General features: G+C 40.8%; 1 protein-coding gene across 2 annotated transcripts in view; it reads left to right on the top strand.

The window, feature by feature from the left end:
* Positions 1-23869, top strand: part of ANKRD17 (ankyrin repeat domain 17) — a 95594-nt gene that overhangs the window by 28968 nt on the left and 42757 nt on the right. For both annotated transcript variants that reach the window (XM_069778576.1, XM_069778578.1), the window contains exons 2-7: positions 15768-15921; positions 16535-16691; positions 19063-19210; positions 19514-19661; positions 20836-21069; positions 23097-23191. In XM_069778576.1, coding sequence (XP_069634677.1) covers positions 15768-15921; positions 16535-16691; positions 19063-19210; positions 19514-19661; positions 20836-21069; positions 23097-23191 — 936 coding nt within the window. The remainder of the gene's footprint in view (positions 1-15767; positions 15922-16534; positions 16692-19062; positions 19211-19513; positions 19662-20835; positions 21070-23096; positions 23192-23869) is intronic.

Raw genomic sequence — 23869 nt, 5'->3', positions numbered from 1 at the left:
TTAAGGAGCTATTCTTCAGTCTCCTGGTTCTGCTGTGATGGTGAATTTTAAGCAGTAGCAGCGTGGCTGGTCTCTTTGTTTCCTCCGTTTGGAAGTTAAGGTAGAAGGGAGTGGTAGCTAAACCTGCATATGCTAAACAGAATAGCAATTTTACTTAAACATTGGGGAGGCTGGAAACAAAATGTGGATGTTTGCTATGTCTCAATCTTTTTTTCATTAGTAGAAAAATGTTTGAAAACTCTGTCCTTCTAGTAAGTATTTTTTTCCCTGTATTGTATCGCTTTTCTTGTTTGTCATGTGCTCTGGTGTCCACGTCTCTTGTCTGTTGGTCACTTAGTGTAGCATGCATTGACTAAAGGAGCTACTACCTAGTGTCAAGAAGGATGAATAGTTGGGACATGTATAATGTTTCTTTGGGTTTTTTTAGTCCCTGGAATAGCATATTGCGTTCTGACCATGAAGAGACGGGCAGACTTGTCTTATACTTGCACTGTGTCCTATCCAGGGGACTGGTGCTCTAATTGCTTTGATAATGGGAAGGGAAAGCTGTGATGAAGCTAAGCTATGCATTGTGTTGCTTGAAGAAAAAAAATTGTTCTAGCGTTCCTGCATTTTGGTTTACATCTCTGCATACAAGTTGATCCTGTATTGCTGTGAACAAGCCTGTGCACACATCACTGTTTCATTCATGCCAAAGGGAATTCTGAGTTGAACTCAAAACAGAATAGCTGTTTGTGCGTTCATCCCGTCCCTCCTCCACATGTCCTTGTTCCCTTCTGCCGCTTCAACCTTCATTGCAGAGGACTTGCTTGCTATGGTGAAGAACAGCTGACCAAAACTACTTACAGAAGGGAATGATTTCCTGCCAAATTTGTGTAAGAAAACATGTGGGCAGCTTAAAACTATTTCTGTTTCAAAACCAACTGGTGTTATGCAGTTCAGGCCACTTGCTTACTGTGTTTTATGCTCAGTAGTCACAGTGAATGATAGAATAAATTTGTGTGTCCTTCTGGTGACTGTGGACCTGATGCCTGGAATGCACGCGTTGGAGTATGTGCAAGAGCGATTAGAATTGACAATCTGAGAGGATTTTTTTTTAACAGGAGCAATGAGGGAAAAATACGGAGCTTAGGTCAAAACGAGTGGTAGCACTGCTGAGCATCGTTTGTTCATTGAGGGCAGTGAAAATACTGTTTATCTAAAATTGTAATCTTTGTTTTTTCAATATTTTTTTTTTCCAAGCCCTCTGTTCCCTGGTGTTTTCTTACAGGAGAAAAAAAAGCTTCTGGAGGGAGTATAGGTTATACATAGTGGGCAAAACAGGCAGACAGGAGTGGGAGGCAAACAGCTTTTCTTTCTTGCTGTACTGGGAGAGATGGATGTCTGCCATTGACATGTCTTTTCCTCTACAGTAGATCCTCATTTTTCTGAGCGCAAGCAAAGAGACAGTCTGCTGCCATGGAGGGGACAGATGGGGAGGGGTTGGGAGTGCGTTGTGTGACAGTATTTTTTGTAGTGCCCGACAACATTTCTTCAATCCCTGATGGTATTTTGGACTCTTTGTTTTGATTTGTACCCTTTCCAACGTTGTGGCAGAGAAGGCAGGGAGAGAGCTGGTGGGTGCAGCGGGGTGCATGCCTCACCTGAGGCTGAGGCGGCCTCTGCCACGCTTTTTTTCCTACGCTTCATCAGCCCCCCGCGCTACTACTGTAAAATGCAATTTTGCTGCCCCAGGGTTGGTATATCATCCTTTAAATTGCTAATTTCAAGTTGGCTGTTGTTACTGAAGCTTTATGCTAACTTCCACATAGGCTTGTATTAAAAAGAGAAAATGGGATGCTTTGGGGGGAAACCTAAGTCTTTTACTGCTCAGTATGTTCCACTCAAAAGTGTAGTTTCTGGTATGCACCTTCATTACTGTGCAAGTGGTTTGGTAAAAAGTCTCCAATGGTTATATGCTATGATATCGGTATAACTGCCACACTCTTCTCTTATGCCTTTTAACAGCTGATGTAATGGAAGCCTGCAGTTTGTGATAGGTGTTCAGATAAGCCTTGAGCACTTTAAACAACACGTTAAAGTAAGTAACTGGAGTTCTTGCAACACAGTGCCACTAGGTGCTGGTTTGTGAAAAGCGTACCTGAAAAAGCCAACTGCTCCTGTAAAGCCCCAGTGCACAGAGCCGTTTTGTGCCTCTTCTGGACAGGTAGTCTTGTTGTACTGCTTCTGGTTCTCCTTCTTGAAGTGGAGTTGCTTTCAGGCAGGACACTATCCAAATACTGCCCTTTAGCTATGAGTTGTCCAGGAAGCAGTTAATGTAGATGCCTGGCTTATATTCTTGATCCTGACCAGAGAAAAAAGGCGGGTGGGGGGTGGGGGGAAGAGGTGCTGTGAGTGTCTTCGCTTCTTCCTTGGTGCTAGTCTGATGTTGTACGAGCGTTTTTCAAGTTCTGAGACACAGAAGTTGGGTGACCCCCCCAGCTGTTCTGACTGAGGAAGGTTCTTCTGGTAGTTCTTAGACATGAGAGGCAGTTCAGGGTGCCACTGCAGAAGTAAAATTAGAGTTTTTGGTGCAGCAGGGAAATTGATTTTTCCTTAGTTTTCCTTGTAGTTGAACAGCTTTGTGGTTGGGGAGGGCAAGTCTCTGAAGCATGAGGTTTGTGTGCACCCTGGATCCAAACTGAGTAGTAGAGTTTTGAAGTAGACTGCTGTGATGCACAGAGCCTTTTAAGTGTCTGTTGGATTGACAAAGGTTGATCATGCTTTCACGGAACTGTAGCATTGTGGGTTCCTTTTCCCACGGCAAGAATGTGTGGTATTCGTCATTGCTGCGGAGCTGAAGACAACTGGTTCTGCCGGATGGGTGGCGGTGGGTGCTGGTGGTGGGTTTCCACAAAAGTTGTCAGGAGGGCCTCCTTCCGTCAGAACACAGAGCTTTTACCTTTGAAGTTTTGGGGAAGGGGAGGAGTTTCCTAGAGATGGGGGACATGGTGTTTGAGTTAACAAAGGAGTGCATTAGGCATCAGGAGGTCTGAGGTTTAGTCCCGAAGGGAACAGTAACTTGTGATTATTTCTGTTCCCATTATTTCTCTTGTCCTGTGATCCGTTGAATCTGTGTAACTCGGTATCTGTGTTTGGGGATGAAAATACGTGGGCAAACATGAATCACTTGCCTTCTGATATTGTTGAAACAAAATACCGTTGGCTTAATAGCTTGTCTGCATGTTAGAAGTTTCAGGGAACTGAGGTCTTCCTACATGTGTATTTTGTGGCCAGCACAACAGAGTGGTCTGCTGTTTGGAGGTTTTGTGGTATAAATGAGCACGTGAGCTGTCCTCTGTTTTGGGGTTGAGTTTGGCTTTAAGATCAGAGTTGGGAAACACACAGAAATAAGTCATTTGACAACAGTTAGGGAACAGGAATAAACTCCTAGTGGGAGTTGTAGCTGATTTACCACTGCTGTAGTCACTTGCAGATGCAGGGAGGAATGAAGCCAAGCTGACTAGGTTAATTGTTGGAAGTTGTGCTGACTGAGAAATGTTTTCTGGCGGATTTAGCGTAGCAAATCTGAAGCATCTCTTTGCGAAGACTGAGAAAGTCGGTGGTTTCCCTCTTCCTAACCTTGCAAATGGAGCATGCTGTCAGTGAAAACTCACCATGTAGCAGTGGTAGTGGAGGCTTTCTTTTTGCAAATTTATTTTGAATGGACATACGATTCCGGTGTTTTATATTGTACGTAATGAGGGATAGGAAGGTGGTCTTGCCTGTGTTTGGCATGAATAGCTATAAATGCTTGTCCTCTTTCGTCTGAATCTGCATAGTTTGCTAAGTTTGACAGTTTCCTTGGCGTGGACTACAGAGGAGCTGCTTTGGGTCAACTGAGGCCTGGCCTCATTGCAAGAAATAAGCGTGTGTTTAAATCTGAGAGAAATGCTCTTGTGTTAACAGACTTCAGCTAGGCTGTTAGAAAATCTGGATGAAGGCAAGGCTCCGCAGCACTGTTTCGGCATAGGGCTTTATTGCTGCTAGCTTTGTCTACACCGAAGTTATGATGTTGTGTTTCCATTGTTCAGCTGTGCTGATCTACAGTCCTTATAATAACAACTTGTTTCAGCTGGAAATGGATGGGTGTGCACAGTTCTGAACTGAAATGTCAGCAGAGTGCATCGGGCCAGTGAAATGGAAGAGGTGAAAAATATTCCAGAAAAAGCGCTTGTGAGAAGTTGGGCCGCCTTTAGTTGTGCTAAGCTGCTCTAAACTCCCTTCTCAAAGGATTAGTTAAGGGTCTTGATCTGTTACAACAAAGCCTGAGAGTGACAGAGAAATGGCTGCTTATTGAGCTGTGTAAAGAAAGCTCAAGATACTTCTCCTCGAAGACTCTGCAGGCAACAAACATGCAGACAAGCCCCCTGAAGTTAACCAGTGATAAAGGTAATAAATTATCACTGGGAGTTCAAGCTTGGCTCTTGCAGAGATAGCAGAATTGAAACGATGCATTTGTGCTTTTAACAGCTCAGGATTTTATTTTATTTTTTTTAAGTTTTCACTTTTTTCTTAGGTGTTATTTAAAAGGAGGATACTTCAAGGTTCTAAATCAGTTGATGTGGATCTGTCAGTGTAGCAAGGCACTTCATTGTGGGCTTGGAAATGCTTGTATTGAGAAAGGATCTGTTAAATCTATCCTTGGAGTACACAGTCAAGGCAAAAGGTGAGTCCAGTGGAAATGGAATGGGACCAACTGTTAGAGAAGGATTTTCTCTTTCTAGTGAGCTCACCTTCCTTAAACAAGGCTGAAGAGAATAATTAGTCCCTTGCAAATAGGTCAGTGAGGAATAGGACGTGACAGTGCACAGTAGGACTGCTTAGTCCTTTTTCAGTAGTGCACACATTGTTCAGAGATGCTAGCGTTACTGTGAATCGAGGTGCTCTTCAGGTAGACATCCAAAAACCTTTTGTTGAGAACGGAGTCATGCTTAATGTATTCCCCCATTTTTACATACTGAATGACAAAGCTGAAGAGACTTTCATACAGCTGTGTTGTTCTGTACTCCTTATTTTCTCTGTGTTCCTTAGTTCTTACTACTAGATCCATCGAAGGTGGCCATGTCATGATTAGGGGTTAGACTGAGTCTGTGGTGGTGGTCCTCAGGATGTGCTTGAAGTGCAAGCTTATCTAGAGAGATTTGCAGTCCTTGAGCTGTCCTTCAGCAGGAGGAGAGATGGGAAAACTCTAAAATGCCATTTACATAGCTCAGAAGGCTTGTCTTAAAGAGCCTGCGATACAGTCTGGGTGGAGCATTGGCTAGGTGGTCAGAGGCTGCATAACCCCTCTAAGCTTTTTACAGCTGTAATGAGTAGGCTCTGGTTTGTGTGGCCCTATAAGTAACTTGTTAAGTAGCTTAAGTGGTGCTTACCTCAGATACTTGAGAGAGTGGGGCTGCAGTCGTTGTTCAGGTGTGACATTGGGGGACTTTGATGACGAGAAGAGGGTGATTCTGGGAAGTTCAGTTGCATCATCTTTTCTCTTCATAGCTGTTATGTGTCCCCTTTATTCTGTCTCTCTGATAGATAAACTTGTATTGTTTGGGAAGACATGACAGGTTACTTGCTAAGGGCAGCAAAAATTGCCTGCGTAGGATCAGGCTGTCTGTTTAGCATCCTTCAGCTGCCGGGGTTATTTTGCAGAAAGCTGTTTCCATTTTGGTTTTGCAACGGACAGTGTGGGAGCAACCTTTGTTATATGTGTTACCTGTTTATCAGCGGCTCTGATGTAGACCACCATATCTCGGGGGTGGTGCAGAGGCAGCAGCAGTCTGAGCAAGTTATTCGTACACTGTCAAAGCTTTGCTTCTGTGGTCAGTTCTTTCTAAGTTCACTCCAAAAGAGATGGTTTCTATCAAATGTTCGTGTTCAGCTTTTTTGTGGGGCTTAGGAGAGTGAAGGTGTGTACCTGTGTTCAAGTGGTTGGATTGGAAATGTGTCAGCTTTTTTATTGTTAATGTAAAAGTATTGTCTGAAGCTGAGCTTTCAGAAGCATGATGGCAGGTGGTTTCAGAGTGTTTTAATGATTTTTTTTTTTTTTATGGTGGTTATTACATCCTGTTACTCATCAGAGACTAAAACTTGTTTTTGTTTTTTTTTTCCTTCCCCTCTGCATAAATGTGAAATTGGGGCAGGGAACTTCATAAGTTAATGAGTTGAGGTGGTGTTATTTTTACGATGGCATGAAATTCTTCTCGCATAAACAATTGCAGCTGGATACCAGTTAATGCATAAATTTGCTTAATGTGTAAGTATGCTAAGCGTTTGGAATGAAGATTTGAAATGGAAAAAGAATATTAAACTGAAGGTGTTTGTCCTCATAGTTTCACAACCTTCTTGGAGCTATAGGTATCGGTCTGCCTGTCTGTCTATTGTTGTTTGTAATGCTGGGGATAAGGACTACAGAGGAGAGGAAGGAATTTTTGTGTGAATACATCAGCACCTGTCTCGTCATCAGAAACACAGTAATACTGCAGTAATAATGCAGGTGTCCCTGCAGCAGAAACTGTTGTTGGTGCCAGTCATGAGGACGGTGTTATGCCATTTCAGCAGCATGGACTGTTACTCTTCCCACCGTTCTCCCTCCCTCCCTCCCCCTTCTGTATTATTTTTTTTTTTAGCAGCAGCGAGAGAAATGGAGTGTATAGTTGATGGAATAAAATGAAAGAAGACCCTGTTGAGACATTCCAGCTGCCGGACTTCAGATTTCTGCTGAACAAGGCATTTAGGTTTGGGGAGGGTCACTGCATGTTTGAAAGACAACAGATCTGATTATGTATCCGAGATAACTGGAAGCAATCCTCACCGTATAGGGAAGAAATGCTGCTGTAAGACTTTGTGTCTGTGGTGACAGTGCTGCTGTAGTAGCTGGGTAGGGCAAGGGAGAATCACACAGCTTGTTCCTGTATCAAAATAGATTTGAAGAAAAAAACCATAAAAACTGCAAGTCTGAAATTGAGTAGGCAAAATAGTCTGCTTCACTTGGATTTAGTGTACGCTTTCCCTTTCAGTAACCAGGAAGCTGATCTTTATCTAAAGAAAATGGTGTCTTGTGTAAACATCCAGTAAACCATCATTTTCACTTCAGAGCTATGTCATAAAAACTAGGTTGTCCCCACAGAAATGGCAAGCAATGCCAGAGGCTTGTATTCAGTAAAGCTTTGAACAGAATTTTCAATATAATACATTATTAATGCTCTGAAGATCTACATGTTAAAATGGCCTGAAACCTGTGTTAACTAAGTGGTAGTTTCACCTGAAAACACGTAGCCTTAGGTGAAAAGGCAGAACCATACACTTTGCCTTAATATGTGGTTTGATCAAGTCAAAGTCTGTTCCCACTGTTTTATTTCAAGATATAAGTTGGTTGCTTTGTCTTGATGGTTCCCATAAGAGTATTTTTTCCAGTAAGCTGACTTTCAACTGAGATGGGTTAATGTACTTTCAAAGTGTAAGCGGTGATATTCTGATGGCTAAAAGGCAGCAGCGTAAGGGAGAGCAGACACTAAGTCCTTGCTTTAGTATGGGACATGCGAGGGGCTGAAAAAATTTCCTGCCCTTTTTTATGCTGAGCTGACCTGTGACTAAGATGAACAAAAACTGCAGTGCATGTATGTTTTATGGGCATTATGAAGTACCTTTGAAATAATGAGTGTTTTGTCTTTCCAAGACTCCTATGTGATTTCTTGACACTTACAACTGAAAGCTACATATAAAGACTTTGGTAGCCCGTTAAGATTAAAAACGTGATGGAATGATGCATCACAATTTGTAGGTTTTGGGTTGCCTATTTGTAGGTTAGGTTTTGTGTGCCCAAGTGAAAAATCAGTGCTTGAAATACTTGGTCCGGTTTGCTACATTGCAAATGTGTCATTGCTTTAGTTTTGATTCACTCTTACCTCACGAATCCCTTGATGTGTGTTGAACGTTTAGATATAAGACATTAAAAATACCTAGCAGTGTTGTGCAAAGCAAACTTAACTAGTTATTGGTCAGAGTTGGACTTTGTTCTTGCACAGGGAATGTTGTTTTATTTCCTCTTGTGTGTTCCAGTTGCAAGATAATAGTATAAAAGCTGCTATTTCTGTGTAAAATGGACTCATAGGGTATATTCATGCAGTGAACAGTGGAAAATATTTTATTTCAAAGAAATGCTCATGAAACTTGAATGAAAGATGGAGATATATGGAGATAGATAGATAGATATATTTTTTTTTTGGGTGCAGTGTCTTGGAATAACTTGGAACAATTTCATGGTAATCCCCAAGGCTGTAGGAAGTGATTAGCAGATACTCAGTGGAACTGATCAGCAGCTAAAAAATACATGGGGACCATTTTTCATGTAAGAGGAGAATCTTGACAGCGGTCCTGATCCCAAACTCCAGGGGATTTTATAGACTTGTCTGTGATCTTCAAGAAAAGGTTTGTCTGTGTGCTGGCCCGGTGCCCCCTTCCTGCCTGTCCAGTCCCGCACATGCCGTTTGTGAGGTGGAAGTGCTGTAGGTCCAGCTTTAAATAAGTAAATGACATAGGCTGTAAAAACAATCTGTTGCCTTAATGAGATGAAGGGCAGGGACAGAAATAATTAGCTCTCTGCCATTGGAGGTGTGAGAGCTAAAACTGTTCTGGAGCGAAAGCTGAGATTATCTTGGATATGAGTTGCTAGAGTGCGAGGGGAAGGCAGTGTAACTGTGGGTCAAGCTCTGCTGTTTATATGAGGAGTTCCTTGTGTAAATCGGGATTAAAACCGATCGCTGTATGGGAGCCATTTTTAGCTGAGGAAGTGAAGAATCTGAAGATTCCTTGCTCTTCAAGCTAGTAACTTGTTGCTGTAGTGGAACTAAAGTTTATTAACTGACCTGGTAATGGTTGTCGTTTTGGTCTGAAGGTGTCTTTGCAATACCTGACAGACTTGAAAATCCATGTTAAATTTCATATTGTCTTTAAAAACCTTTTGCTGCTCTCAAAAAAATTCTGGAGCTGGGAAAAATTGTCTGTTGCAGTGCTTGCCAATTGGCAGTAAGTCCTTCTGTGACTTAAGAAATAATACAAAAGGACTGTCTGTTAAGGTCTGTTTGAGGTGGTGGGGGTTGGTACGTGGCTGTAGCCACTAGCTGTTCCTTGTACACCAGGTTCTTCGGAAAGGCTTTGTGCTAAGCCTTGATGCTCATCGGATCCATTTGACACCCTCTGGGTATCAAACGTTAAAGGCCCACGGGCCAAGGCGAAAATGTAGCAAATACTAAAATTGTAATCAGTGCCTAATGTGAGGCAAAAGTCATGGGAGTCATCTGAGAAAAGCTGAGAAACAAATCTGCTGCTGGATTGTAAGCCTAGAAAATAGGGTCCAGCCCCAAGAGTAAGAAAAAAACTTGCAGAGAAAATATTTTGTGATCAAAGGTGGTTTTTGGGCCTTTTAAGAAACTTCGTCTGGGCTAGCGTGGTTTATCCAAATCAGGTTTCAGGTGCTCTTGCTTATGGAGCTTAAAAACACTTGAAGCTTAAAAATGTTTCATCCTTTCATGTTAATGAGTACAACTTGCTATTTCACAGCCTTTGAGATCTGTTGTTCGCAACCGAACTGTTAGACACTGAAACTGGATTTCACTGTTTACTTGATACTTTTTAAAGAGCTGTTTACTACTTTTCTTTGAACATGTCTTCATCTAAGGCCTCAAGGTAGAGAAACATTATATTGTCTATTTTCTCATTATAAACAATGGCTGAAACGCAGCTAGGAACTTGCGTAGCTTTCAGGAAGATGTTGCTGGATGTTTGGCCAAGAGTGCTTTTCATGTTCTTATAAGCAAGTGTTTCAGCAGGGTTAATGACATTGTGTGCCTAAATGTACCATACAATTAAGCAACTGTTTGCTGCCGTCCATCTCTGTGCATCCGCTTTCAGATGGCACATGTTACAGTAATATGATGTCAATTTTATAATTTACATGGAATGTAGGGTCTTGAATGTTTACGCTGTGTTAATTTGTGACTAAATGCCGCAAAGTGGTAGCACATAAATACTGTCTGCATGCAGGATGGCCTTAAAGAGAAGGACTAGGGAATGGAATTGGCAAAATGGGCTCTTGAAGTCAGGCCGGGAACCTGAGATAAGAAGGAGAAAATTACTTTTACAGCCTTTTCTTAATGCCTCTGGGTTGTCCTTGTAGCACAGCTGTGATTGAGGAAAAACTGTAGAACAGTGATAAACAAATGCTGGAGATGCTGTGTAAATTAATGACCAGAGCTATTCATGGCAGCTATGTACTGATTAGATGGATAAATAATGGGCTTTTGTTATTTTGCAGTAAGGGCTTTAGTAGGTAGTGGATGCTGGAAACTGTTTTCTGCCATTGTTCATAAATGAAATTTTAAATAGTTGCTTTTATGTTCTCTACTACTGATGAAGTTTAGCTAATCGTAAAGTTCTCTGGTAATGCTTTGTGGGCAACTATATTGATGTAAAGTGTAAATATTACAAAGTCTTAGATATGTATGAAAAGAGGAAGTTCAGACACTAAACCGAGTGTCATTTTAAAGGTACCAAAGTCACTAGCGTAACAAAAAGGCTTAGCTTTGCTCTTGGGTTTGTTCCTTGTGTGGCATCAAACAATATTAGAACTTCTTACTAGTGTAGTTGTGCAGTGTCATCAGAGTTCAATAGTGTTGTGGCCAATCTGTGGCAGGTACTTCTGCTGAGAGTAAGATGAGAGTTGCTGTTGTTTTAGGCTTGTAATGTTATTTTACGTATTGTATACCAATTTTGGTAGTCAGGAGACTTGACTAGCTTGATACCTTAGTTGATGACGTGGCTCCAGAGGAGCCCTTTGGTGTTGAGTACTGGATTTCTGTCTCATAAGTGTAGAAGATGTGAAGAGACAGTTGTTTGTAGGTGGAATGTATCTTCCCTCCTCCCTCCCTCCCTGGCTTGACATAAAATTAGGAAGATGCTAATCTGTCTTTAGCCTTCTCAGTAGTAAAATAGAAATCAGTAGGTGACTGACTCCAAATCCTTAATGGATGGGCTTTTTTTGTGTGTGGTGTGGTTTTTGTGTTTTTCTTGTGGTGGGGTTTTTTCTTTCTCTCTTTTTTTTTTTTTTTTTTGTTTGTTTTGTTTTGTGAGGGAAACTATGGGAGAAAGTTTATTGTTTGACCTTGGTTTTACGTCTGTGTGAGACTATGTGGAGGCATATGTATGGACTCGGAAGACTCTGCTATGGGGATATGGGGAGATGTTTACATCAGTGTGTCCATGGTGAGAGCTATGCTGATGGCCGTTTTATATGCATGTGGCTTGATGATGAGAGATCGATGAAGTTTGAGTTAGCATCAAGAACTGAATTATGTCTCTGGCTGATCTAGGATCACATGGTGGCAAGAGCCATGCCAGCTAGAGCAAATTAACTCAATTGTGCTTTTTTTTTTTCTGCTCTTACCTGGCTTTTATTAAACTGTATGTTCAGTATCTGGTATTTGGCAGTCAAAACATAGAATTACTGACATCTTGTAGGACTGTCTGTAGGGTGTATAGACATAAGTCCTGGTGGATCAGCTTTTACCTGGTTGAGGTGTCTATGTCCACATACCAAATGGCAAAACAGTACTAAAAATGCCCAAGTACTGTTCTTTACGACAGAAAAGATACAGTCTTGCCCACAGCATCATTTTTGTAAAAAGTTAGACCTCCTGGTTATGGTCTGGTGAAGAGGAAATCCCTTGATGTTATGTGTCTTACCTGATGGGGAGAACAGCAGGAACAAACTGATCACCCCAGGGTTGGAGTAGGAAAGAACAGGTGGGGTTTGAGTCTGTACTTCAGAAAACAGAGAACACGAAATAACCTTAGGTCTGCGTAGTGCGTGCACACAGTGGTGTGCCACGTGGGAGCCTGGGAGTGTGCATGGGGAAAAGGACAAAAGAGGTCACTGAGGGAGAGGATGAGTGCGCAGAACCCAACTTGATGATGTCGCAAAACTTTGCTAAGTAGGGAAGGACTTGTCTTTTTAATAAGAGGTGATAAAAGTGTGTAACGTTGAAAATTGAAGTTCAGTCTAGTCTTACAATACTTGGAAAATTTAGAATGACTTTTTTGCCTAGAAAAATAGGACTCGGAACATATGCTAAGGTACTTGTAGCATGCAATTTCCTTGAGGTTTGGATTTATATACCTGTTAATACTGAGCTTTTCTGAGCCATTTTAAAATTTCTCTTTACAGTTATGTTCAACGCATCAAAACTGTAGGCTGTTCTTTTTGAGAGTAGTTAGACCTTGGTAATTTTGTTCTCCTACCGTGTTTTTTAATTGTAGAGGCATCAAATACACTAGAAGTGATTATGGGCAAAGTAAACTTGGGCAAGTACAGAACATGAGATTCTTATTGCAGGATGAGAGAGGAGGAGAAATCTTGTAAAAGGCCTTCTGTTTGGGACTGTCTGAACAATTGGATTATGTCAGAGTATTGTTTGATCAGAGAAATACTGACTGAGAACCCAGATGAAATATTCTGATATGTGAGGTGGAGCATTTGTGGACTATTCTACACATTTTTTTAGTTAAGGGAAATAAAATACATCTGAAGACCATTAAAGGAAATGTCTGTTTACTTGGCCTGGTAACTGGAAATGCTTTGTCTTCAGTTCGTAGCTTCTGTAGAGAAGGCAGTATTTTCGGAGAAACGAAAATGGAATTTTCACTTCTACCAAGACTCAGTTTTATTCACCACTGTTAGACACTGTGTCTTTCATCACTGTCACCCTGCATGGTATTCTGTGTCATGCTGAACTGGCTAAAAAGACAAGACTGTAGATCTAATGAAAATCTTAAGCTAAAAGGCAATCGTGAGAATATGCCAGAGTGTAACTGGAGGCTTGATGAAAAGTTCTGCAAGCCACAGGTGGAAGATGTATCTCTCCTACCTTAGAAAAGGAAAACTAGCTATATTTAATGTCATAAAATAGTCTAAATTTATTATTTAATAAGTTAATTTCTTGAGACGTTGCTCTGAAGTAGTTTAAATGACAGCACATAATACAAACATTTTCAAGACTTCATTGGAAGGGAAGTTTTCTCCTAATAACTTGTGGTTGTCTTGGTGTTGTATTGTTTGTAGGTGGATTGCTTTTTCTCCCCGTTCTTGTGTTGTTTTTTTAATCCTACCACGCTCATATTTTTAGCTGGAAGGAAAATAGGAAGATTTTTCCATTTGGAACTTAAACTGCCTGAAAGACCTAATTGGAAGGGAGAGGAAGTGAGTGGGGGAGAGATGTTTTCCTATTTTGACTTTTTTCTTAGCAAATATTTCATAGTGTTAGGAAGAACCATGACCAGCTGTTAAATATCTCACTCAGATGTTTTTTTTTCACTTAGTCTTAAGTAGTAGGGATTTTGCATGAGTTGGGTGAGCCAAGAATCCTTCTGACTGCTCAGTAGTTTGCCTTTCCGGTGGTGAAATCTGTCGCTTGGCTCCTGAACAGCGGAGTAGTTCCTTTCTCTTTCTGCAGCAGGCTTAGGCCTCTGGAAGAAGACAAATGGCAAGTCCTCAGATGAACCAAAACCAGCCTAAAAACTGCATTGTAGATGGTGGAGCAGAGCTGGCAGTGACCAGCGAAGGACCCTGGTGAGGCAGGAGTGAACCGTTCCTTAGGATTAGGGAGGAAACTAGGAGTTGCCTGCACCGGTTTCCAAACTGGAAAACTGCAGCCTGTGTGAGAATCACTTGGAAAAAGTAGTGCTGAGGAGCAACATGGAATACTGCAGGTCTGTCCTGTTGTTGGCAGTTGTTGACATCAGAGTCACTTTTGTCAGAAGCTGGTACTCAACTCCTTCAGCTTGCTGTGTTCCCAGGTTTGAAGAAGGAGGGCAAAGAGGCTTCAAAGGAGTGGAAGGAGGCTTCAGAGATGCCTCTGAGATGTATACTTGTGTATTGACAAAAGCTGTCTGACAGGAGATTTGGTTTCTCGATGGTATCGTTGAAGTAATAAACTGAAGTAATTTTGAAAGTAGTTCTCAGCCCACCTTCCTAAACAAGGTGTTTAGGTTCAAGCTATGTGCTAGTACCATATCCTAGTAAGTTTTGAACTGGAGGCAGACCGCAGAAGGAGAAGTTCTTGAGTGAGCTCTTCACTTGTGACAAGAGAATAGATGGGAGGATGGAGGGAGACTTTTCAGGAGTCCTGAGATGAATTGGTTGCTCTTCTGGTTTGTCTGCCCACTTAAATTCTTAGGGCATTTATCTGCAGGAATCTAAACTTGTGATGCTCATGAGACTACTTTTAAACTTTGGAGACACAAACGAATCTTAAGAATAAAATAAATTGTATTTCTATCTTAATGAGCTCTGTTCCATGTAGAAATAGATTACTGCTGTAGTAAGGACAGTAGCTGCTTTTATCTGAAGATGACTGAAGTTCTTAATCATGTTGTAGGGGTGGCTGGCACTTGTGGTTTGTTTGTCTGGCAGACTTGCATTTAGGTTGATTTTGATTTTGGATGGACATTGGTTGTGGTTTTTTTTTTTTCGTTTGTTTTTGGTTTTTTATTTCTTTGACTTTTTTGAAGATGTGGATTTTTGAGGCTGTTAAGCTTTGTAGGGGGGTGTTTAAACTTTGCCTTTATCATCTAATAAATGGTTCAAGATGGCTAGTTCATAGGCTTAGGTGTACATTTATGGAACTCTTACCGGAGCGTCTTCTCTAAATTACTTGACCTAGTTCTCTTTTAACAGGCAGTGAAACACAAATGGATGCTAGGGGCTTTTCTCTCTAATATGCTGATCTGTTCCTTAATTTCTGTGTGTTTCACAATCAAAACAAATGGAGAGTACAAGAAGGTAGGATCTTTAGAAGAACTTAGACCAGTCAGCGTCTGTTTTATGAAAAAGGCAGATATCCGCAATGGCATGTTCTCTAGCTAATGTTTTAAATAAATGCTTTTTCCAGAAAGATTCTGTGAAACCCTTGTATGTTGCATTTGAGTTGATTCTATCTAGAACATGTTGCTTGTCTTTTTGTGTTTTGTGTTTTGTTTTTTGGTGGGGGTTTTTTTTTTTTTTTGTTTTGGTTTTTTTTTCCATGTTGGGTTAGGAGACATCAGACCTGAAATAAGTGAGATAGCTGAGAGATTTTTTTCTGCAAGTGAGAATTAAACAGTCGGCACTAAAATAGTGATTACTGTTAGTTTTCCTGGTTTTCTGTGCTAATAGAATGTAATGCCATTTGAGGGTAGGTTACTTCTTTGGAAGATGACTGGGTTGTGGGAAATAGAACAATTCTGTCTTTGTTATATGTATCTTTCATGTTTTGGGGAGGGGAAAAAACAAAACTAAGCAACAGCTTGCGTAGAAACTTGTGGCTGCTACTACCTTTAGGCCTTCTGGAGTGATACCTGTTCTCTCACTTTTCCCTCCCTGTGTTAAGTTGGACTTGAAAACTGTGGAGTGCAGTGTGGAGATGTGAAGTCAGTGTTAAACTTTCCTAGTATATCATATGGCTTCTAGTTACAGAGCTAACGGATAAGCTGATAAAAGGTGCATTCTTTGTATGGGATTTTGGAAAATCTCATTGCTTCCGTTGATGAAATAATACCCTTTTGAGTCAACTGAGGATAGTTTGGCTAACAAAGTACTTCAAAAGCAAATGCTTAAATGATAACTACAACTGTGGGGTTTTTGTGTTTTAAATGTATTCAGTCAGTTATATAATCCTTAAACCAGATCGGTTGTTTTTCAGGTGGAATCATTTATCTTGGATCAGGATGATCTCGAAAACCCTATGTTGGAAACAGCTTCTAAATTACTTTTGTCAAGTACTGCTGATGGTGCTGACCTGAGAACAGTAGATCCAGAAACCCAGGCAAGATTAGAAGCTTTACTTGAAGCTGCAGGTAAGTACTCGTGTCCCATACAGGTTTAACCCTGAAGCCCTTACACACGAGACCATACTGGAACTGCTTGCATAAGTCTAATCCATATGAGCATGATATAAATGCGGAATGTAAGGCGGTGTGAACTTGGCAAGGTTGTGCAAGTCACTGTAGAGAGAGAAGTTCATTAAAGCTTTCCAGATTTTGGAAAATCAGAGTTTCATGTGAAGGCTGTGCTTCTAATTGGGTTCCTTCAATGCTGGATTTCTAAAAACTGGAGTAAAAATTGACGCCTGGTCTTGGCTTGCAGCCTTATATCAAAAACTAAATTGCTCAGTGAGGCTTTGATTTGTAACAACTATTGTATGAAAAGCTTTACTAGTTGCTTATACTAAGTAGTTGTCAATAGTTGAAAAAGAATGCCCTCTGTGGATCGGAGAGTTTCATTCATACGCACCACATCTGACTGCAGCTTTTAAATTAATTTTGTAAACAGTAAATTCCTTCATTTTGGAAGCTCTAGTTTGTTATGCTTGGAATGTTTCTGCCAACAGATCTCATAGGCTCAATTTCAACTTCTCTGTTTTCTCCTTTTCTGGCACGCGTACCAATTTGTTGTAAATTGGAATGAAAGGAATAGGTAAGCTGTCTACAGCTGATGGTAAAGCATTTGCAGATCCTGAGGTGCTTCGCAGACTGACTTCTTCGGTCAGTTGCGCGTTGGATGAAGCTGCTGCTGCACTTACCCGGATGAGAGCAGAAAGCACAGCAAATGCAGGGCAGACGGACAAGTAAGCCAAATTTTATACTGGATTTTTTCAGTAGTTTGCTACTTTTAGAAGCGTTTTTTTGTGTTGTATCACTTCTGATTACAGGGTGATGAAACTCTTAAATCAAGTGGAATTAGTGCCAAGTTATCACCTGTGATTCTCTTGTTAAATATTCCTGGACTGTCGGGTTTTACAACGGGGAGTGAAGCAATTAATACTGCTTAGAGCTCGGAAATCATGCTCCGAGTAATTTAACTTGACCAACTATAGAAACAAAATTTCTAAGCTCTTAAATAGTGTGGGCCTTAGGACTGTACCAAAAAATCGCAGATCCCAAAATGGGTCATTCAGTGATAGCATGAAACTAGCTTTGGGACCAAAAAAAAAAAACCCCAAACCCCATCTGTTGTTTTAGAGAACTTTAGAGCACCTTCTTAATTGAGGAAGGAAAAGATACTTGAGTGACTGGAGTGTTCATAGTGGTCAGCAGCTTTCTTGTGTTAGGTAGGACCTTGGACAGAGCATCGGCCAGGGAGTCACTGCTTTTTAACTGGGCTTTTTGGCTTTCATTGTGGTTTTTTGTGTTACTAGGATGTTTATGAGGGAAAGCAAAACAAGGTTGCCTTCTAGGCTGTCATTAAGCTTCCATACAACAGAAACAGAGTGTTAGTAGGAACAACCAAGTGCTGCTGTGCTAGTTGGCAGTTTGTTCCTTCTAAGTAACTCCTTGGAGTAACTCCAAAGAAACATTTCTTGGTGTGTTGACAAGGACAGATGAAGAAGAGCAGAATAGTTTGGAGTTATGTCTGCTTCTATTCTGTGTGTGTCCTTCCGTGCCCCCAGCTACGTCTTTTTTTGTGGACGGTGGCTGTTGCCAAAGTTGTTACCGGGACAGAGCATGTGGGAAATAAAAATAAATGTGGGAAATGCAGTGAACTGACATATTTGAGAAAGAATTCTCCATATATTAATATTGCATCTGGTGGCACAAATCAAATACGAGTCCTGGTCATGGTATACAGGTGTAAGTTAGTCCCTGCTACACAAATACCCGCTTTAGTATTTTAAGCATTGCTCATATTTGCATAGAGTTATATGGTTTGCAAAAGTTTTCTGTCAACTACCTTATTTTTCCATTCCCTGTTGAGTTAGTTCTGTGTTGATGGGACTTCTTAAATGGAGAAGAGATGAAAGGGCAGTGGGTGGGGTGAGGCCAGTAGTATTGGATTTCTTATTATTGATCTAATTATTTGGAGCAGAATAGAGAAATATGTCAGACTTGAACTTTTTTTCTCACAAAGCAATAGCTCTTTTGGAATGAAAGCAACATAGACAGAAGACAGAATCGGCAGGATTGAAAAATATGCTTCCAGAAGACCCTTTTTTGACTGAAACAGAATTGGAATGATAGAAGTGAAGAACTTGTGGACTGACGTGAGAACCACAAGTACTCTTGACTCAGCCCTTGCCAAACCAGGAGAATTTTACGCTTTTCTGCTTGGTTGAGTTAGGGCCACAACTGCAACACCGATTGTGTTACAAAATTCTGGGGTTTTCAGCACAGGGCAGAAGTGAAGTGATTAATTTGTTATAGAAGTGTGACGCAGGTGGGGTTTTTTTAGTTCAGTTAACAGTTACAGTGCTGAACAAAAGCTAAAGTTTTGTTAAGATAGACAGGCAATTTCGGTCTCCTCTGGTCCTGGGGAAAAGAGAATGTGAGTGCAACTCTGAGTAGTGGTTGCTGATTTGGAGAGGAATACTCACGGTGGTGTTCTTATCGTGATTTAATCAGTTCTCCTTTTCGTTGAACCTTACTTCAGAAAATGCGTGGGACAAAATCTGTGTTTTTAAATGGGAACTATACAGCAGGAATAGGCTGAGAGTGTCTTTTATGTTGTAATCAATAATATAAACCAACAGTGATTTGTTTGCAGTGCTATATGATTAGCCATTTGAAAGGGAAAGTTAGTACCTATTTCTTACATTTGAAATGATTACCAAAAAAGGTTTTGTACTTCGGTAGGACATAACATCGTGCCGCACGTATAGTGCTGCGACAGTAAATCAGGTCCGCGGTCGTGTCTTCTCTCAACGTGTTTTCTGCTTGAATTGTACATAATGCAGAATTTGATAACCTAAATGGTCATCCTGCAGATGTTTCTCTTGTAAACTCCTGTTAAAAATTACTAACAGGAGTGGCTGAGTATGCACATTACTCAATTTTCTGAAAAGTTCTGTGGAAACCTCAAGTGTAAAAATGGCACCTCTTAAATTAGCAGTTGGCACTTTTTAGATTGTGTCTTGACTGCATCCTCATGGCATGTTGGATTTTTACTCTGCGCTATGTTTGTGGAGCAAGCTTTTCACTTTTAAATGCTTTCTATCTTACTAGCCGCAGCTTGGCAGAGGCTTGTTCAGAAGGAGATGTAAATGCTGTGCGGAAGTTGCTAATTGAAGGACGAAGTGTGAATGAGCACACAGAAGAAGGGGAAAGCCTCCTTTGTTTAGCCTGCTCAGCAGGATATTATGAGCTTGCGCAGGTTGGTTTCCTAGCTGTTTTTAGTATATGTGTATTGTACAAAAATAAGTGTTGAATTAATCTATTCCAGTCTTATGCACCTGGAAGGCAATATTATGGTAGTGGAAAATGTTAGTTAACCTCCAAATGAAGACTTACACGTAAACTGAATGTTGCTAATGCATTCTTTGCGCTTACTTTCTGTAAGTGTTTCTAACACAAAACTGTGTGTTGGTGAAGGTGGAGGCTTTGTGTAGCATTTCAGCCATCTTGAATATGCTGGTTTGTCACTTGCCGGTGGTGTTGATCAGCCTTCTGTTCACAGGTTCTTCTGGCAATGCATGCTAATGTAGAGGACCGTGGTATTAAAGGAGACATAACACCTTTAATGGCTGCTGCTAATGGTGGACATGTCAAAATTGTCAAGTTGCTGCTAGCTCATGGTGCTGATGTGAATGCACAGTCATCAACAGGTAAATAAGTGTGTTAGAGCGTGGTGAAAACAATTGAAAAGCTGAGATTTGCCGTGTGCAGGGAACTTTGTGTGGAAATTTGGGAGGAATGGCTCTCAGCCAAACAACGCAAAATGCTTTCTTGTGGTTTTACTGTTCAACTTCTGGGTTTTTTTGTGTTTTTCTTTTAACAAAGTTGTAAAATATTAGTTGGTTGCGGACATACAAAGGTAGGTAAGGTCAATTAGTAACTGAAAGGTATTTGTGTACCTAAGATTTGTTGCCACATAGTATTTTAAGCACAGTTTGGGAAGTTTTTGTGCACATAGAAAATTATTTGGTGTCAGGTTTAGGAAACCAAGGGAAATTAGTTAATAAGAAGGTGGCCCCCGTTTCCCTCCCTTCTTTCCCATGGCAGTTTGGTAGGCATTTGTGTTGAAGTGACCAAATTGGGAAATTTTCTTGGTTTGTGCAGCCTTGAAGTGGAGAGATTGTGTGTAATGAACAGTCATTGACGAATGGAGTGGAGTACTGACCCTGAGTTAATGAGGGAAGTTGGGATACCAGAAGATACTTTATCTATCTCTATCTATCTATCTATATTTTTTTTTTTTTAATTTTTTTTTTTTAGTGAGGTAGTTCGGAGTAGTAATACTGCTTTGACCTTTAACTCTTTTCAAGGTATCTTTTCATAAAGGCAGATTCTTTGACTGTTCTGTTCACATACATGTTTCTGTAGTTTTTCCGTGGAGGTTGTTTCAATCTCCCTGTGAAGACTATGGGCATTTTTGAACTAGCCCTTTAGGGGTGTTTAAGACTTGATACAGAAGCAGCACTTCATTCTTCTCCTTGTTTTGAGCTTTCCTTTTTACAGTATAGGATGACCCTGCTGATGAACAAGAAAAGAGATGGGGTTTTGTGATGGAAGCTGGGATTAGCTGGGATAGAAATCGGAAGATAAGTGAATCAGCAGAGTCACCAGGCACATGGAGATCTTCGGTCTGTCAGCACTGAGCTGCTTTGTGCAGTTACTTGCTTGTTTTTCCCCTCCCTGTAGTTCTTGGTCTGTAGCCTGAAAAAACCCTATTCCGTAAGGTAGCCAGGTAAAAGGGATGAAATGGAGCATAAGTGGAGGTTCCCAGTGTAGAAATGCTATCAAATTCTCTTTTCAAACTTTTTTCTCTTCCGTCTTCAGGCAATACAGCCCTTACATATGCCTGTGCTGGAGGCTATGTAGATGTTGTGAAAGTACTGCTGGAATCAGGCGCTAGTATTGAGGACCATAATGAGAACGGTCACACTCCTCTGATGGAAGCGGGAAGTGCTGGCCATGTGGAAGTGGCCAGAGTGCTGTTAGAAAATGGAGCAGGCATAAACACGCATTCCAATGAATTCAAGGAGAGCGCGCTTACGCTGGCTTGCTACAAAGGTATAGTACCAAGTACCATATTTGTTACCAAGGTCTAACAAATGTGGAAAAGTGTGACAGGTGTGAAAAGTCTTTTCAAACATGTATTTATTCAGCCTTGCTGTCCTGGACAAAATGAATTTAAAGGTTATGAATAGACACTTTGTAATGCTTTTCTCCTGGCTGTGATACCATGTAGCATGTATGCGCCCTATATAACATGATGATCAGTGTGGAGAGTGTAATTACCAAGATAAAAACCTTTTCTCTGAATCATTATGATGCTTTAAAAGATTTCTCTGTTAAATGAATTGGGAGACGAGGAACTAATACGCTTTACCATGGAGTAAGTATGGTAAACTTTCTGTATTGCAGCTGTCTTATACAAGATACCTCTGCTTAGATACAGAAATGACTTAATTTTAAAGGACTTGGCACTTGGGAAACATGCAAAATCTAGGACCTTGCCTTTTAGGTGTCAGTGCTTAGGCAACAGGCCTTTCTTGCCTCCCTTAGAGCATTAGGCCGCTATCTTGCATCACCCAAGAGAGGGATGAACATGTTTAAGAGGCCAAAGGTGTTCACACGGCTGAGCAGTTGCTGTTATAGGCACTTAGGACATGTTTTATTAGAGCTGTTTGAGTGGCTCTTGGCATTATTGAGTAATTTATGTTGTTGGTGGAGCTACTTCTGTGGCACCTCAGTAGGAGAGTAGAAGATGGTCTTAGTCTTTCATTCATGTTTCTTTTAGCTGCCTTGATAAATTCTTGGTTCACTGTTGCTGGGCACCCTCATAAGCCACAGTAATTTCCTTTGGTGGTGGCAGTTGGAGCAAAGGCTTGTGTTTGAAAGAGGGGAGTGGGACCCCAAAACATTCTCTCCCTGAGAAAATGTGCTCGGGCTCTGAATCCTGAAGTGAGGCTGGAAAGCAGAGGTGAAAAATGAGAAGTCTGTGCTTAGTTGTTCACTGTGATATATGGCGCAGAAGTGAAGATATTCAGGCTTTTATGTTTTTCACCTTATCCCTATGTGGCTTGTCTATCTTTTGTGCATTTCTGTATTGCTCCAAATCTCATGTTTAGGACATAAAAATAAGCTTTTTATTTTCTCATGTTGCTTGCTTCCTGTAGTGGAATGGCATGTGATATTAGGGACCAAGAAGGTCACTAACTTCTCCCAAATACAGGGGAAGGGTGAAAAGGCAACATAGCTTCCTATTGAGCAGTATCTGTGGTATTTGTGGTGTTGCTAGGTGTAGTTCTAGTTTAAAGGTTTAGCCACGGTCATGTTGAGCTATGAAGCGGCAATTTTATTTTCTTTGACTTGGTTTTATATGCTTGCATATTGTGTTGGTCATAACTGTGTAGCAAAGTTGACTGAACTTGGCACACATACAGGACTTGGTGAACTACAGCCATGAATTAATGGAGCAGTTGAGAGCAAATACTTTCTACAAGGTGTGAGGTGTCCTTATCTATGGAGGATTCCTAGAGATGGTGGAATTCCTAAGAGGATGCTTGGAAGTGTGAAGGTCTATCTGCTTGGTATGCTTTATGGTCTGAGGGCCGGTGTGAGCTCAGGGACTGGTTACAACACCACTTATAAAAACAGTAATCCTAAATCCTTCATGTCAAGCAAGTAGAGGGGAAACCCTGACCCCCAACAGAAAACCAACCTGGGTTTTTTTTTTTTTCTTTTGATGAAAAAAATCCAAATATCTTTGCACAAAATATATCATCCTGGTAAAGTTTATGGAGTGTGTTCTACTTAGCTCTCATTTCACCTCAATGAATGTGTGTAGTGCAGACATGCTTTTAGAAACTAAGTGAATTGGATTGTATTTATAGTAACCACACTGTTAAGTTGCTCTGTGCATTGAATGCATAGATAGATATAAACAAGTCTTTCAAGAGTGTTTCATGGGATTTTTTTTTAATGTTGTAACATGGCCTTCTATTACCTTCAGTATGTGCATTAGACCCTTTCTATGACTTGTGAAATGTACTTTCTAAAGTAGGTTTTATCTGTTAAATGTTTTCTCCATACAGGCCATCTAGAAATGGTGAGATTTCTGCTGGAAGCTGGTGCAGACCAGGAACACAAGACAGATGAAATGCATACTGCTCTCATGGAGGCTTGCATGGTAAGAGATGTATGGCTTGAGCAGTGAGGCTTATGTATTCTCTCTTCTCTTCCTGAAGATGAACAGGGATTCCTTTTGGCCTCCTTTTGGTACAGAACCTAACTATGTAATGGTTCAGTTCTCCTGTGTACTTGATGGGCCTTTTGCAGAAGAAATTGGGGGGGCGGGGACAATACCTGGTCGAAAAAACAGTACTTCCTAAAACAGCAAAATTGAACTCATTCGTCTCGTGGCTAACAAAAGTAGTTGAGTTCTTAAGAGACATCAGTTAAAACTTGCATCACATGAGCATTAGCAAAAGAGCTCTATTAACCCATCCTTAGAATAAGTAGGTTTCTGTATGTCTAGCTGGACCTTTATTTTTTTTTTTTTTCTGAAGTGGTGGAAGTCGGTGGATAAGGCTGTGCTCACTGTCCGAAAGCAGCTGCTGTAGGCTACATCTCTCGTTGTGCTGTTGTATGTCACTTGCTCTTTGCTTTTTGCCCTTCTGATAATCATGGAGGCCTGGTTTGAAACAGATACCTTTGTGAGCTTGGTTCAGAGACATGAGTGACTTCAAGAGGTAGCCAAAAGTAAATAATAGTAATTTATTTGAACAGATTTTTTTTTTCTTCTTCTTTGTGTAATTTTTCAGGCTTCTGAGTGAGCAACTTTCAGTTTACGATGGGACATTCCTTT

The sequence above is a fragment of the Haliaeetus albicilla genome, chromosome 1, assembly GCF_947461875.1.
Source record: "Haliaeetus albicilla chromosome 1, bHalAlb1.1, whole genome shotgun sequence".
NCBI lineage: Eukaryota > Metazoa > Chordata > Aves > Accipitriformes > Accipitridae > Haliaeetus > Haliaeetus albicilla.
The sequence above is the reverse complement of the archived record's forward strand: the minus strand, read 5'-3'. Positions and strand labels throughout refer to the sequence as shown.